Source organism: Gallinula chloropus (assembly GCF_964237585.1).
Source record: "Gallinula chloropus genome assembly, chromosome: 3".
Taxonomy (NCBI): Eukaryota; Metazoa; Chordata; class Aves; order Gruiformes; family Rallidae; genus Gallinula; species Gallinula chloropus.
In genome coordinates, this window is record NC_140087.1 from 86,370,013 (window position 1) to 86,387,477 (window position 17,465).

General features: G+C 39.7%; 1 protein-coding gene across 1 annotated transcript in view; it reads left to right on the top strand.

Moving 5' to 3' along the window:
- ME1 (malic enzyme 1) overlaps positions 1 to 17,465 on the top strand; it is a gene marked incomplete at its 5' end in the record, with an annotated part of 157,869 nt that overhangs the window by 124,621 nt on the left and 15,783 nt on the right. Inside the window, 2 exons of the mRNA XM_084261321.1 lie at positions 6,583 to 6,680; positions 8,403 to 8,516. Coding sequence (XP_084117447.1) covers positions 6,583 to 6,680; positions 8,403 to 8,516 — 212 coding nt within the window. The remainder of the gene's footprint in view (positions 1 to 6,582; positions 6,681 to 8,402; positions 8,517 to 17,465) is intronic.

The following is a 17,465-nucleotide window of genomic DNA, read 5'->3' on the forward strand; positions in this document are numbered from 1 at the left end:
GTATATTTATGAAGGAGGAGGTTAGGGTGAAATTTTCTTTAAGATGTGAGATGTGGATTATTGGGTTTTTTTTCTTTTCAACCCTTGCCTGGGAATTGACCCTTCCAGAAAAAGAATTGGGGCTTGTGTTGCCAAAGCTGTTCATAAAATTGGAGCGTGTTGTCTGCTTGATGACCCCTGGAAGGAGGCAGGGCTGGGATTCATAGTTGAAAATCCCCTTGGAGAAACTAACCTGTTCCCTTCCCTGTGCTAGGGATCTTGAACTCTTAAAATGAGTTAGAGAAAAAGCTGTAGATAGCAGTCCAGGATTGCAGTGCCTGAAATCCCGCTCATAGGTGGGATCTACTTGGGCCATACCTGCCTGCCCATCCAAACCCCACTGGGGCAGAGCAGAGTGCCACAGTGCTCCCTTTCCACACCTGTGCTGGTTGTGCCATGTCTGTGAAAAGTTGTTGCTGCTGTAGTGCAGTCATTGGTTTAAGGCAGGTTTGCACATCTTGGGAGCCATGAATTTGTTCTGTGGGGGTCTCTTGGTGCCTGCTGTGTGGTAGCTGGTTGCACTCATTGCTGACATGGATAAATTTCAAATAGTGGCATTAATTTCTCCAGCCTTGCTGTCTCTATGCAGGTCAATTATTTCCATTATTTAAATTATTTTGATTTTTTTCCCCACACCTGTATCTTAAAATTCTCTCAACTGAAAAAGAGAAGCCTCTGTAATATATGCTAATGTAGAGAAGCATTTCTCTATGCAGTATAGTACTGTAAATTTCTATTCTAGGGTTGTAGCTCTGTTCCACTGTGCCCGCAGTTGCAGTGCTTTCCCCTATTATGGGCACAGAGCTTGTGATTTATGCCAAGAAAAATATTTACACAGAGAGATTGCACTGGATTGGAATTAACTTTGGTATCCGTTGTGAGCTTAGATGTCATTAGTTTTTAACAGCTTTGCTGTTTAATTGCATCAAAATTTTATGAAAAGAAACAGACCTAAAATGAAACTGTAGAGCACATATAATTTAAGACTATTATTTCATCTTACATGTGTGGTTTGACTTAAAATATATGCTCAATGTTCAGCAGACTGCCATTTGAATAATTAGGAAAATTATACTAGGAAGTTTTGTTATAACCAATTTGATGTTGTCAGTGCAGTTCTCAGAAATCAGAATTTCTCTGTCACAAGCAGTCTCCTTTTTAAGATTTAATTATTTTTAACATTAACACTGGAAATTATACATTCAGTACCTGGAAACTCCAGTTCTTGAAATCAAATTGTAAAGGAGGTTTGGAGTTATTTCTTCTGGTTTTGATGGGCATGAGCTTTCCAACTTTGCATTTGGAAAATGCAAACTTGAATGACATGTAATAGCTCATATGTTAATATTGTATCTCAAATTCTGATATTATGAAATCTCTTCCATAACATGAGCTGACAGTTGCTTCCTTGTGAAACAGACTTTGGGGTTTTTAAAATAAAATATATTTAAAAGTCCTAGAAAGCCATAAGCCGTAGGGTTATGTGAAGAGATTTTTCTTCCAGTATATTCAAGATAACAACTGCCCAACACAGTGGAAAATGTACGCTGAAATCAGGTTGTATGCACAAGCACGTGTGTATATAAGTATTTGTACATACAAGTATTCTTTTGTTTCATATTTTCCTCATTTTGGGGTAAAAAAAATAATCCATTCTCATCACGTTCCTGGACAACCCACTCCAGGTTGTCCTGCTTGAGCAGGGGGGGTTGCAGCAGATGACCTCCCAATCTCAGCCACCCTGTGCTTGTGGGACTCTTGTATCCCTTTTCCGAATATACCAAATGGTTGCTCTTTCAAATGGGCTCCATTTCTCCTTCACTAGATCCTTTCCTCCTCTTTGCATTGCCTGCCTTTGACAAGCCAGTTCATGGCATGGAGAAGGAGCTTCCATCTCTTAAAAAGAGGGTCCTTTTGAAATACCCACAGCCATAGATTTCGCCTCACTAGCAACTGAGATTACACGTTTAGATGGGATCCTTACTCTCACCTGGTTTTGCAGTAAGTGGAGGAGAGGGGGATGGATTTGGCACTATGCAGTGTTATTTGGGAGCCTGGCCTTGATAACATGTGATTTCTATTACATTGTGTATTCAGAAATGCGAATTTTACTTTTAGCACTTCTTAATCTAGTCCAGAATGAACAGCTCAGCTTTTAGGATGTGCTGCAGGAATTTCTCCTGTCTTCTCCTATGCTAGCTTTGTAGGCTGATGTAGGGAGAATGACAGAAAGGAACTACTAATACTTGATTGCAAGGTTTAGTTTTACAAACTTTAAATAACAGACAAATACTTCAGTGGCATAAGCCATTTCTTGCTAATTTAAATTCAACTACATCCGGTAAAAATGCAGTTCTCATTCCTCATGTTTTGGGGCCTTCCCCCCCCCCCCCCTTTTTTTTTTTGCAATTGTTGCATCTGCTGAAAGAAGACTCTGTGCTCCAAAGCATTTATGATGTGCCAACCCCAAAAGGTTGTGATCTCTAGGATTTCCTCTAACATATTCATGCTCGGTCGTACCGTTTACAGTAACGGGTAAGGCCGAAGAATCTTGGACAGAAAACAAAGATTTGAGAAAGAATAGAGTACTTCCAAATTCCACATCCACCACATTTTTAGAAGATCTGACTCACCTTCCTAGAAAACTGTAACAAAGCATTTGCTGTCACAGCAGCTGGCACTGCTGTAGAAAAATAGTCCTTTGTTAAACTTGCTGAGGTCATTCTTCTGGAAATTTGGGGAAAATCGAATTGGTTTTCAAAATCATATCCATGCACAAAGACTGTCCTATTCCACACACAAGGGATTTAACCCTTGTGCTCTGTGGGAGAGGGAGGCAAAGCCATTTCTTCCCTTCCTATAGCGATGACAGTCAGAAAAGCCCTGGAATTCTGTTTCGGCTTTGCGACGTCCACGAGAAGCGATTAGGCTTTGGTAGGTGGATGTGAATTGCATTTTGATTCTTTTCAAAATCTCGAGTCAGTATTCAGGGTGAAATTTAAGGTCACGCCGTTAGTCAGAGCAGTTCCGGTTAAACAGATCTGCTATTCACAGTGGCGGTGCCCCCCTTTCAGTGGGAAGGAATAAGGGAAGCTGCTGACGAGGAGTGATGACAGGTGCTGCCAGCAGCAGTGATAGTGGGTTCAGTAATCTAATAAACTCGGTTATTATGCTTTTTAGAGTCAAATGGCTGAATAAAACTGATATGGAGTGCTTTTAAAATACTGTTTTTAGAGCAGTTCTTCTGTGCAAATGATGATTTGTGAGAAATGCCGTATTTAAGCCTTTATATATTGCTGCTACGGCCTTTTTTCTGAATCACCCTCACAGCGAACATACAGGTGATGATAACTCACATCCCCTGTAAGTAATCCCTGCAAAATCTTACTGACATTCAAAGTAGAATATTATTCATGTCTCATATCTCTCTTCTTTTTCCTTAAAACAGAAGATGGTATTGTAATAGAGTTTGTAAAAGTATCCCTACTGGCAATACTTAATTGTACTCTGCTTTTCTGGCTAACAAATTTAGCAAGAGTGCATCAGCCATGAAGATAAGCAGGATCCCAGCCTTTCTATTCATTACAAATTTACAGTGTTTCATCTCTGTCACTAGAAAGAGGCTTGAAGACAAGCTTTCCTGTCTCTCTGAGAAGTCTTCTGATGAGGACAGGATACTGTGGTGGCCACAACTTCTGTCTTCAAGGGCTGGAAACAGGACTTTACTCTTCTCCAGCTCAGCTTTCCTTTCCGGTAGACCAGATCGATGCTCTTAGGAATAAGACAATAAGCCATGTTATGTGGTCTTCCTTCTCCTCCCCTGCAAACACAGCTGTGTAACATAAAATACAAGAAAGAATTTGGCATCCAACAAGAGGATGGGATTTTTTTATTGCCGGTTATGAGGATTGTTTGGTAGAGTACCAAGGGAAACTGAGAGTGTGGTCTGACTTCTCTCATTTGCCATTTTTGGTCTTTGCCAATTTGGCTCTCGCCAGAGGAAGACTTCATTTCATCTGGGAAAGAAACAAGCTTGCTCTTGGATACTGTGGTGAGGAAGTGTCTCAGCCCAATGGTGGTTGTTCCCAAAGCTGTGCCTCAGAGGAACCATTTTTTAGATTTTTTTTTAATTTGGAAATGAGAAGGAGAAGAGAGTAAATGATCTCAGCTCTCAGAACAAGTCATAAAAAAATGACTTAAATAACTAAAAAGTACAGATTTGTATGGTCTAAACATTAAGTGGGCTGAGGACAAGGTGTCCCATGTTTCTGATGGTTGAAGGGAAAAGTCATAATCAGAAGCACGTAACAAACTTTATTTCTAAAGACACATGTTTTTTAACTGTTCAGGTGGATTTACTTCAAAAACAGACTTTGTAAGGGACTTTCTAACTTCAAAACGTGTTCTTACATTCTACTAAGAGTTAACTTTTATATTTGAAAAAGCAACCATTTGTGAAACTTAGGTGATCCTACCTATAAACCACAGATTCAAACCCATCCTTCAACACCCAAACAATGTCTTTTAGGGAGAGGTTTATCCAGTACTAGGCTTCTTACTACTTCTGTTCTTTTAGTTCCTTATTATGTGTATTTGAAATGTAATGGTCTATGTGCCTGCAATATGAATATGCTTTGAGCATCTCCTTGAGTTTAATGCAGAGATGACTGCTACCTCAGCCTTAACCAATGTCTTGTTATGAGAAAGCAGATTTGCAATTACCAAAAGTACATCCTTCAGGGGACCTGAATATTGAGAGTAAATGTTCAGTGTGCACATTCTGAGCCAAGTGTTTTTGGAGGGCTGTTCGCACATATTTCATGCTTTTTCTGAAGGAAAAGTCAGTAGCTATGTGAATTCTCCCCTTAAAAGCTTGTAGATAATTGCAGTTAGGGCTGTGGTGAGCAGGATCAGGATTGTAGGAGCCAGCAGATCTCCTCCTTGCAAGTTCTTTCAGGCTTCTCCAAATCATTTATGGCCACCTCTTTGGTTTCCTTGGAAGCCACTGCCTGGAAAATAACAAATTTGGTTCTTATTCCCAGAACTGATCAAGGATGGCATCTCAGGGCCTATGTTCATCTTGTACTTCAGCTCACTTTGAATCAGATAGGCATCATCAGTCTTCAAAGACTGTTGAAATCAATTTTTCCTTTTTCAATACCAAATTGCTAGTGGCTGATAACAGCTTTTTCAGTCCTCATGTTCTTTCCCATGAGTTCTCCAGAATCTCCTCTAAAATACACATTGAGCCTAAGTTTTCTGCTGGCATCATCTACTTCACTACCATATCTCTGTCCACAGATTGTCTTTATGGTTCTGTGAACTTGTTGAAAGCTGATGTGTTTCCTCAGGTTTTTTTCCCAGTAATGAATGGATCCAAGTTCCTTGCAGGAATAAGGAGTTTGACTGCCTGTCATACTTTTTTTGTCCCACCTTGTGCCTGGTCTTTAGTGATAATGGTAATCTGTGAAAAATACAAGCTTATTTCCGGAAGGGAACAGAGCAGGTTTTCCAGTGTTAGATAAGAGGCCAAAATAGAAGAAGAAAAGGCATTTAGATCTGAATTTTTCCATAAAAGGCATGTTGAAGCACTGAAATAGCTTGCTAAGTTGATCAGAGCAGTATTCAAAAGAAGGTGTTAGGAACAAGTTAGACAAAGATCTGTCAGAAGTCACAGAGGTATGGCTAATGCTGTCATTGTGAGCAGGTTTGGGTTAGATGCCTGCTTGAGATCCCTTTATTGCCCTACTTTTTATTAATAGCTGTTCTCATGATGAGGACCAAAATTTTTCAAAGATAGACGGGTATCTCATTCTTTCTGGTTCTGATTTGGAGAAGAAAGGCCTCCAGGGGCTAAATAATAAACCTTGATGCTAGCCTTTTTCCCTGTGTGGCATAACTCAAGGGTAGATTTAAAAGGTACTTTGAAGGTTTTAGATGCTACTAAGCTGGAACCCCTTCCACAGTGAACAGGGGTCTTGAGGACTTTCAAACACAGTAGGACTGCTGGTGACTTAAATAAGCTGGCCTTACTCTTTCAGCAAGGTTAGCTTCTCTGTAAATGTTCACAATTTGCTCTTTTACTCCAACATGCCCCCATGAAACATAAAGATTTGGTTTAGTCATGTATTTTGCTATATTTGAAGTGTATCTCTTTGAAGAATGAGACCAGGATTTTAATTTTCAGTGTCTGGAGTCCATCTGTCCGGAGCCTTCTGTCTGGGCTCTCACAGTCTTTCCTTCTGAAAAAGGTCATAACCAGAAAATTTTATAAGAGTTTGAGTGCCCCAGCCATTATGCCCATCCAGTAGAATCAATCAGTCTATCAATCTATCAATTGTATTTTGTTTTTTAACATTATTCCAAAGACATTTCCACTAACATTTAACTTTCATAAGAACAAAATAGAGCAAACACCAGGTCCACCAGACGCTAAATACTTGTGTCTTTTAGCTGAGAGATGCTGTGGAATTATTTAAAATGCAATGCTGTGTAATTACTTACAGGATTACCAAATATTTTTTTTCTTTTTACTTTTTTTAGGAACTGCCTCTGTGGCTGTTGCAGGTCTTCTTGCAGCCCTGCGTATCACTAAGAACAGGTTATCAGATCACACAGTGTTGTTCCAGGGAGCTGGAGAGGTATGTGTTTTTATGCATCATTAAAGATTGCACTATGGAGAATTTTCTTAATATTTAATCAAGTTATAAGTATCCATTAACAAAAAGGTTAAATGGGCAGCACTAACACCTGCTGAAATTCTTAATTCAAATGTAAGCGTAAGGGAAAAACTTCTGGTCATATGGTCAAGCCTCATATTTCTCATAAGACATTTTGCAGAGATCTGCTCTCTTTTTAAAACTTCAGGTTTTAGCTCTTCAGCTGTATATTTTTGAGCTGCTTTCAATATAAACAGACAAACCTTTTTGGAAAGGTGAAGAAATATATCAGGCCACCAAAGAGAAATTAAGTAAGTATGACAATGAATTAAATACAGTTTTTCAGAATTCTGCATTTCAAGATGATCCATTTCTGAAGATTTTTACACATGTTATTTTTTGATACTGATTTTTCAGTACAAATTTCTAAGCCACTGACACACAAGTGAAGCTTGTACTTACCTACAGGGTGGCTAGCTGTCATCTCTTGTATGAAGTCTACAACCCCATGGAGGCTTCTGAAAAACGTTATTTGTGGCCACCCAACTCCCCTGTAGGTGCAATATACTAATCCAGCTTTGTGTAGGCCAGATTTCATTAATTTGATTCAGGATTTGGTGCTACTGAGATCAGGTCTGAGGTTTTCAGAGTGACTTGATCCATGTCTGGTGTGTCAACGCCTTTGGACATCAAGACTGTCTCTCTCAAGTTCCTGCCCTTGGTTTTGCTCCATGTTCAACAGACAGATGAGTCCATATGGTCTAATGTTGAGATAATTTTTTTTGTTAGTATTGTCAGTGTGCCTGTTGCTGCAAAGAGGTAATGGTAGCTATCATCCCTGCCTTGGGAGTTCATTCCTAATAAAACTACTTATTTCTTCACTAAAAAAGGGGAATCTCACTCGATTCTAGGTAAAACTGAATAATAACGAACAAGAAACCGAATCAGCCCCATAAATATGTCTATGAGTTGGCAATTAGAAATACTGAGTGATCTGTTGGCTCATTATTTTACCTGGTTTTCAATCTGTACCTGTATGACATTTGATCTGTTGGATGAAGTATTATAAAATCCAGTAAGAACGATACACGTTTCAGCACAATAATGGGAAGCGAATTGTTCTTGCCCCGGCTTTCACTGGGAGCACGGCCAGCTCTAGAGTTACAAAACACAGGCATAGTAGGTAAAATGAGACTTACCTTCTTGATGGATGTTTTAAAAAAAGATAAAGAGCAAAAAATCTTTTAGGTCTGCATTTTATTTTCTGGCATGCAAAGTGTGGTTTCCTTTGGTTTAAATTACAAAAAATAAGAGATCTAATTAACAAAATAAAATTTCAAAGAAGAAAAACTACTTAATGTGTTCTGCAGTGTTTACATGGAATAAATGGTAGTTTTAGGATTTTTCATTAGAGATTCAACTTTTATTATGCTCTCCATGCTGTAAGTGCTATTTTAAGATTTATCAATACTGTAATTTATCTATATGTTTTAAGATTTATCTGTACTATTTATCTACATTGTGGTTTCTAATTACCCAGTGGTAGCAACAGTCCATTAGTGCTCACTTTATGAAAAAATAATGATTCAGTTTTATTGTTAAATCAAGTTAAGAAACTTATCTGAAACAGTAGGTAGAGGAAACAAGTGAGCAGGGGATTTCTTTCATTTCTAGTTTCATAAATGACTTTTCTTTTTCCTTCAGGCAGCACTAGGGATAGCCAACCTCATTGTTATGGCTATGGAAAAAGAAGGGGTATCTAAAGATGCAGCTATCAGGAGGATATGGATGGTTGACTCAAAGGGATTAATAGTAAAGGTAATGCAATTTTCTCATTCCTTTAAATATCATGGTTGTTATTTGCAGTCAGTACATAAAGGCAACAACAACATACTCTTTGTGAAAGTCACTACAGCAAACTGTTTTGCTTTTCTGAAGGGTACTAAATGAATGACAGAGTCCCATGTTACTTCAGGGAGGGGTGTGATTAGCTTGGAGTTCCTGCCCTGTTTCTATTAGGGGTGAGGACATAATGAAGAGGATTTTTCAGCAGTTCATTAAAAAACGTGTAAGGAAAGAAATGCTCAACTCGTGGGTTTAGTATTTCCTATGTTACTGTGACTAGTATTTGTTTGCACAATCTTGCTCAAAGATACATAGACACATTATTAGGATAACGCTCAAGGATTTTTTTAAAGGGAACAAAAATATTTTTGAAGATAATATGATAATATTTTCCTGGTGTTGCAAGCATGTATGTCATCCTTCTGCAAGGAGTGAGATGTATTTGCATCACATAGCTTCTATGCCCAGTGATACAGCTCATATTGCAGATGTTGTGGTCTGCAGTGCTATCAACGCTGGTCAGAATTTGAAGCTGCTGAGAGACTTCATCAGTCACTCTTACCTCATTCCTTCCATGTGCCAAAATAAAGAAACATATGAATTCCATGTGCCAGAATAAAGAAGCTGGTGTGTTTTAAAAGGTGGTTATGTATTTAATAGTTTGTGAGCTACTTAAAAGAAACGGACAAGAGGCCAGTTGGCTTTGCTCTTTTCACTTTGTCTGTTCATTAGCAGTGTTGATGGTCATCTTTTTGGGTACCACCCTCTTGCACGGTGTTCTTTAGCCATCTGATATTTAGGATCTTCTGTAGTTCGCATACCTTTGCAGCAGGAGCATGTTTTCTGCAGTCAGTATCTGTGTTGATTTACCAAACAGCATCACAGCTCCTTTCACTCATACATTAAAGAGAAAATAGTGGGATCATAGACATTGAGATGGGAGTGTATTAGTAAGGTCAGCTTGGACATTGCTTGCCAGAAAGCACAAAAGTACAGAAGAATGGTGGTCTTTGCTACTACCCAAGACATTTTTTTCTGGTGTTTTTTTAATTTGCTTGTTTTATTAAGTGTTTTTAATCCCCTTTTGATTTTCATCTAATAATCTAAAAATGCTTTTGCGTCCTAACACAGATGACAGTCTTCTGTGGCTGTTGAACCGTAGAGGTTGCCTAAGAAGAATAGTGTGTTGCACAATTTCCTCTGATGTAGAGACTGGGATTATCAAATAATACAGTTGAACTAGAATCACCCCCTGGAAGTGTTAAGGAAACAAACTGACAGGGGCAGAAGCACAGTAACTTTGCAGCCCTAAAGCAGTAAAACAGGTCTTTACTACATGTCCATACAGTTGAGGTGGTTAACCAGCCTTTTTTTTCGTTCCTGCTGGTTTCCTTTTCCTGCTTCTTTTGCACCTCTCGCTGCTAATTTGTTAGTCAGGCGAGAAACTGGGTTGTTGCTCTTGGTACACAGTCACTAATTCCTTTCCCAGTTCCTAAATTTTTAGTGACTCGATGACTGTATTCTTTCCTCACCACCTTCTAGCTTCAGCGGTCTCAAGCGGGGCCAAAACCCATCAGTGTCTCACACAGCCTCTGAGTTCCTTTCATCTGCTTATTCTTCTTGGTGGGACTTTAATTTGGGTTTTGTCCAAAAAGCCATCCACTGAATTTCTTGTCCTGCCCAAAGTATATTTCCAAACTGTTCATGATAGCCAGACATAACAGCTGTCTGAGAAAGATTAGGGCTGAATTTGTAGACAGATGTTGATGCAAGCAGTAGGAGCCGATGGTGCAAGTTTTGGGTCACTGCTGGTGTTCCTGGAAGACCTGGGAGCACCAGTCTCCTTGTCTGGCCGTCCTAGCGGGAGCTTGAGAATGAATGAGTGCTTATTGCTGTGATGGGTTTGAGTGCAGAGCCCACTGGACCTAGAAGCTGGAGATAACTTCAGTGTGAAGTTTGAGCTGAACATAAGGAAAACCATCCTTAGTCTAGGGCTCTGCAAGTCTTGTCTTTCTTCTGCAGCTAAATGTTACCCTAAAAAGTCACACAGAAAAACAAGCCAACCCCACAAAAGAACAAAAACACAACATAAGCCTCTTGAAGCTTGTTTTTTAACTGCTGGGAATTCTTATATGCAGCAAATAAATAATTAAGCTGTTCCTGGTTCCTTTTCCTGGGCTGAGAGAGAATGCTGCACTTTAGATCTGCTTAGGAAACTATTTTAGCTGTAGCAGATTGCAGAAAAGTGCTGCAAGACTGGAATGGCTTTCCAAACTCTTCAAAATGAAATAAGAAAAATAAAATTGGGAAGATCTGTGAGAAAACTGTACAACAGGAAAGACTCTGTTGTTAGAAACCTTTTAATTATTACAAAGATAAAACTTACCAAGCCATGGCATAGATCACCAGCTAACCAACTTTTGCATAAACTAAACCGACTTCTACTTCTTACTACTAAGAATTTGTATCAACAGAAACTTGGTCAACAAGAGTCCCTTAAAATCTGCCCCATCAAAAACTGCCTGATCAAAAGTGGTTTACTTGAAGCAGGGAGACTTTTCAGTCCTAGAAATGGTCTGATCTGACACTTTAGCAGTATGAGAAATAACAGACTCTAAAGACTCAGCAATTACTTCGTCCAACTCAACTAATTTTTACATCATTTTTATTCTATGCTGTCCTTTGATCATTAATTTTGCAATGCATGATTTTAGATTTAAACATTGCTTCTCCTTTCATCTAGTGCAAACCAAAGGAAAATAACTTTGGAACTTCTGTTGACCTGAGTGCAAGCAGTTTCCACCTTTTTCTTCTTTCCCTTCCCCCAAAAGCTGCCACGAAGTCACATTATCATGCTTTTATAGCTGATTTTTCCTTTGTGGCTTTTTAATTGTTCAAGTGCAGCTGTGTTTTCATTTTCCTCTGAATATTTTTTTTTATTATTTTATTTTCCCCTGGGAACCATCTTTTTTCATTAAAACCAGTTTGCTGACCAACTCTTCTGCTATGTTGTGGTGAAAGAGCTGGTGGTGAAGGCTGCATTTCTTATGCTGTCTAGAGTTTTGTTTTCTGCTTCATTCTAGAGACCTTATGATGTTTTGGGTTTATTGAGGTATTTTTACTGAGTTCAGTATGCTTTCACCCTTCAAAACTATTTTTCTTCCAACGTGGATGAGGAAGGTTTGCAGTTGATAATATCATTGGAATTTTGCCACTTGAACCATATGACTTTACTGTTTGAAACAGGTATCACTCCTCTTGATGCTCCTCTTAAGTATTCCTGTGCATCCTGATGGAAATGTTAATGTTTAATTAAACTTTTATAGGTGCTTTTTCATTCTTGTGTACCTGCAGCATAAGCAGTTCGGACTCATGTTTCATTCTCAGTTTTGTCATGTTGTCACTTTCTGTCTGGTTAGTGAATGGAATACCTATATGAACACACTGCTGGGTAATGTCTCCCACCTTCCTTTTCTTTCCCATATCCTCAGTGTTTCCATTTTCTTTCTGTTAATCACACAAATATACATAAATATGTGATGGGTGGGGAATTCTGTGTCTTCCTCAAAGTTGCCATGCTTTGTTGCCATGATTAGCTATATTAGCGGCCAAATCTTCACCCCCAAACTTCAAAGACAATAGATTATTATGTGTCAAGTATCTGAGAGGCAGAAAGTAATAAACATTATTGGGATGTTCATGAGATCATGAGGTTCATCATTGTCTGAGCATTTTAGCAACGTGCTGTAAATGCTCGCTCCATCCATCCTTCTTTTTTTAAGGCAATACCAAGAAACAGGATGGGCCATAGGCAAGGTGCTTCTTGGAACTGTCTAGGAATATAATGCAAGTTAAGAAGGGAATTTTAATATTTAGAGGGACTCAGTAGACCACTCCCCCACACCCTCTCCAAGAATGGCTGATGGGTGTGCTCCTGGGCCACCAAACATGCTTTTCTTGCGATGAAGTTAATCTGCAATTTGTGAGACAGTGTTATATTTTTGTAGGCCACATAATCTCCAGTGTAGAAAAGAAGTTCCCTCACATAGGGGTGAATGTCATCCTTCATTTTAAAGAGTATGTCTGCATGGAGAAATGCTGCATTTGACAGTTCTGCACTCTGTGCTTTCTAGTTGAGCACAGTAATAGGTGTGTCTAACCGAGTGCCTTGTATTTTACACAGCTGTTAGATGTGTGCCTCCCATAAGGCATCAGATCCTCTGAGGGAAGCCCAGACAGAACAGCAAGGGTTCGCTAGCATGTAACTCTTTCCTCTTGGACATCATGTACATTAGATGTGCTGATGAGTTGGTGACCTAATTTAATGGTTTATGATTTCTTTTACTTACGCTCTGTTATTCAAATGAATGATTGTTTTACTGCATTTTTTCCCCCTGTTGTTCTGTGGGTCCCTGCCTTTCTCTGCTTCTCAGATCTTATCTTCTTGAAATAATTGTCTTTATAAATTTTGGCCTGCCTGTTTCCTGAGTGTTTTTGTTGACATGGAAAGGCTATTTTATATATTCTACAGGACTTAAATAAACAGCCCTAATCTTCTAACAATGTGTTTTAAAGTCAGCACCAGAATTAGATTTCTTACCTAAATCATGTGTTTTACTGCCAACCATTATGACATTATCTCCTGGAAATGTTGTATGTTTTCACACAATTGGCAACAAACTGTTTATTAATCCTGTATCCAAGTTGTTTCATCTGTTTTTAATCTGCTCTGTTCAGGTGATTTAGGTGGTAGAGGACGGGCCTGGTCAGGAGGCACAGTTGCTTTATAACTAGGGCCCCTGCCTGCAACTCTCCAAATGGTTCACCAACAGCCTTTAGACCATGGGTTTATTTGTGATGAAAGCGATATGCCAGTAGAGATCATCTTCCCAACAGGGAGATGTTTCACCACCACCTCCCATGACTCTACCACATCCTTTTTTTTTTTTTTTGACCCTCCTTCTTCATTGATTCTTTAACAGCCAGTTTTTTGTTTGTTTTCCTCCTAACTGCAATAGGGAACTCTCAGGGAACAATGCAAATAAACCCAAAACATTTGCAATTGGAAATATTCTACTTACTAATGGACTGCTTTCCTTTTTGTTCCACAGTTCTCATGTCCTCTGTGGTTCTCATGTCTTCAGTATTTAAGAACCTCAGATGAATTCCTTAATTTATTTGCATACTGATGTCTGTTCTCTTGTTTAAATAAGCTGCAGTTGACACAGTCTAATGGAGGCAAGCGTTTATATAAATAGATTTGTGCCTCCCTGGTTGTGAGACGGGATGAGTGCCAGGGCTGCCTCTGATGTGGGACACTGCAGTCATCAGGGTGCTCTGGCTTGTTCTCAGCTGCCTCCCAGCTGATGGGAAGAGCAAATCTTGGAGAGCTTCCAGCCCTGACTCTTGCCTGGCTGACAAAAAGCTGCTCTGCTCTTCAGCCTTGGCTCATGGGGCAGCACGGGCAGGACCAGCTCAAACAGGCCATGACATTAGGCTTCACATTGGCCATATTTGTAAGATTTGCCTCCTGTTCTGTAATATCCCACATAGATGTCTGCGGTGCAGTCTGGTCTCCTGTTTTTACAGCTGTTTTCTATGAGTTTTCTCAGGGTTTTATTGATGGGTCATTTTTGTTTGCTATCTAAGCCTCAATTTGTTCTAGAATATGACGATATGAGTAACTTTCTGTGGAAACTGTGATCTACGTTCATTTGAAGCCAGATACCAGTATCTCCTTTGCTTGCTTGCTGTTTATCAGCCACTAAAACCTTTAAAAAAGCCAAAACCCTAAGATTAACTGCTTTCAGTTGAATTCCAAAATGCAAGCAGTTTTCCACAAAACTATTAACTACTGAGTCCTGTTACTTCATTTCATGCCTTGACAAGTGACTAAGTCTTGTTATCAGTAATCATAATATACAATAGGGATGTCCCATTCTTACCCATGAGGGAATGCAAACGTTTTAGGATTGCCAAGATCTTTCATACGTAGTGTCACCATCAGAGAATGCTGCTGTTGTTTCTTTATCTCTGCTCTTTGCTGACTTAACACAGTCCACATTGTAACTCGTTCACTAATAAAGAATTTAGCTCGTATTACTTTCCATCTGAGGTACCACGGAGGTTTGTAATATGGCAACATATCTGTTTGCAGGTTGCTTTGTTCTCTTTTGTTCAAATCCAAAATATCCCATAGGTTTCTTGATGTGAAATGGTCCTGTGGTAGAAGCGCACTATCTCCCCTCCAAAGTAAATTCTGAGGGTTTTGCTCAGTCTTACGGTGTAAGGTTTATTAACATTTTTGAGTGTTTCTTACATTCTTCACCTTCAGCATGCTAGAGAAGGTGTACCATATAGTTTATCCAGGCAGCCCAGGTATGCATTGACAATGCTATGGTTGTCTTCCTGATACTAAACTAGGGTGGTCTTGGTTTATTTTTTATTGAAACAAACTTATATAAGTTTGCTAATCCTAGAAAGTTACTTATTTTATAAAAGATAAGGCAATAATATAAGAATCCATAGCACTGTGAAAAGTTATATTATGGTATGTTGGTGCTATTTTTTAATTTCTTGCTTGGAATGCTGAATACATTTGGGAATATATCAAGAGGGATACATCACCTCTTTTCCTAACTTTACTAGAGTTTGAGTTTGTAACTTCCCCTCTGAAGAGCTGCATAGGTATCAGGTCGTGTCTGTTAGTTCATCTGTGGTTTTCAGGGTGAAAGACTTTCTTTTCGGATTTAGGGAGTGTTGTCTGGTTCAGGAAGGATGTTTGTTTATAAATCACAGAAAACATCATGACAACCGCTGCCTGGCCTAAATGAGTCCTCATACTGCTGTTTGAGCAACAGTGCAGTAACATCCTTTGACAGGGATCCCTGGAAAAATTCCTCTGCTGTGTGGCAAGCGCTGAAGCCCTTCAGTGAAACAGTGAGATAGTATTGAGGCTCAGTGCACTGAAAGGGGCACATCTTTAGATCACTGAATTTTCTAGGCCTTTTTCGTGGAGTGAATGAATTTTTAATAATGCTGAATGAGAAAGTCAGTGAGACTTAGAAGACAAATTTAAACGTTGCTGAAAGCGACGTTTCTGCTTTAAAGACTCAGAGCTTCATACACAGAACCCCAGAGCTCATTCAAATTCTTTCTTTTGCCTTTTCCTATTAGAAGAAGGGAAGTATTAGTGAGCTTATGGGCTATGTCTTAGGATTCTGGAGATGCAAGCAGACCAGAGCAGTTTCAGATTTATGCTGCCTTGCAATGATCCTCTACAGCTCATTTCCTAGCAGCAGATAGACAGAGTACAAAAGCTAGCTAAGCCAGGGCTGGAAATGGCTGTGTGCTTCTGGAAGGTCTTTTAGTCAGAGCAGGTCTGTGCTGCCAGGTCCATCCGCTTCGCATGTCTCCTGCGTCGGGGGACAAGAAGGCAGAAAACCCACAGGAGTTCAGAATGGAGACTTCTGCATTTTCGTTCTTCTCTCTGCTGAGTGACAGAGACTCTGTGAATGCTCAGCCTGGCTGTAGGCCTCCAGGGGCGGATGTGTGGACGCTTGTGCTGAAGGGGCTGGGCTGGCAACCCCTTCTCCGGCTGAGGTTAAGCATGCACAGAACGGATTTGTTCCTTCCTTCCTGCAAGTCATCGCTTGCCATGTTGGCAGGGCATGGAGGAAAGCTAGCTGTGCTCTCAGTGCTGCCTCTCTGCTCTCTGGAGAGAAGAGCTAAGTGTTTGCCAATTTGGGGGGAAAAAAAAGCACTATCTAAAGCACTTTCCTCTCAATTATTGGAGTTTTGTAACCGAATCGACTGGCTGGACTTGACATCTCAGGCACAGTTTTTAGGGAGGTGTTATGTAGGTCCTTTAGGACCACCGGATTAACAATTAAAATACATTTCTGACAGTCTGTTTCAAAATGTATATTAAAAAATGCCCTAACCATAGAATTTATTTTGCAAGAATTTTCTAAGCAAAGATCTCTATGTCCAGAGCCGCTGTTATTCCTGCTAAGCCCCAGAATTTACCATTTCAGTCCTAGTTAATATGCTAGCAAAATATTTACTTGGAGACGTGATTCATGCTGACTAATAGGATCAGGCTAATTCAGACCAAAGCTAAATAATCAAAATAAAGTTTGAAGTTGCCTGGGTTTGGTTTTGGTGGGTTGGTTGTTGGTTCTGGGCTTTTTGAAGGGGAAGGGGAGGCAGGGATTTAGAATGGTAAAATGCCTTGTGTGCAGTTAAGGGCAGATAGAAGTTAAGATAGGGCAGAAGTGAATGTGACCCATCAGCTAGCACGGGTCTCACTAGCCAGTGGCCCGGAAAGGATGGCAGTGGCTCAGAGCCAGCCTCCTGTTTGAGTACTCCTTTGTAGCTAATTAAATAAGAGATGATTGTCGGTGTCAGTAGGAAATGGGCCTTGCATCAATAAATGTTTTAAGTGCTCTGCTATTATCTTAATTTTAAAATGTTGAAGTACCTCCTGGAAAACCAATCAAATTTAAGGCAGCAGAATGAATTAACTCTGTTTCATGCAGGATTTTGGTTATTTATTTTGATTGAAAATTAAAATAAAAGAGTATCAACATGTCAGCCTGACCTCTTAGCTGTGGAAAAAATCAGAGGTCACCTTTCCCAAGACATCTGCCCAGATCTGCAGATCCTGGAGATGCTCAGAGCCAGCAGCCTACCAGAGCCTGAAGACTGAGCTGGTCACAGCTCTTAGAGACAATTTCTTTTTTTCGTGGTAGCCTAGGGCAGTCTTCTGGAAGCTAGATTTTAAGACCAGTAGAAGCCTGATAAGCTCTTAAGGAATGAACAGAAGAAACTGTGGGATTGGATGGTGGCCGGTGGCACCCATTCCTGGCTCCCCAGGAAATCTGTCTCCAAGACAGGCTCCATCAAACATTTTGATTTCAA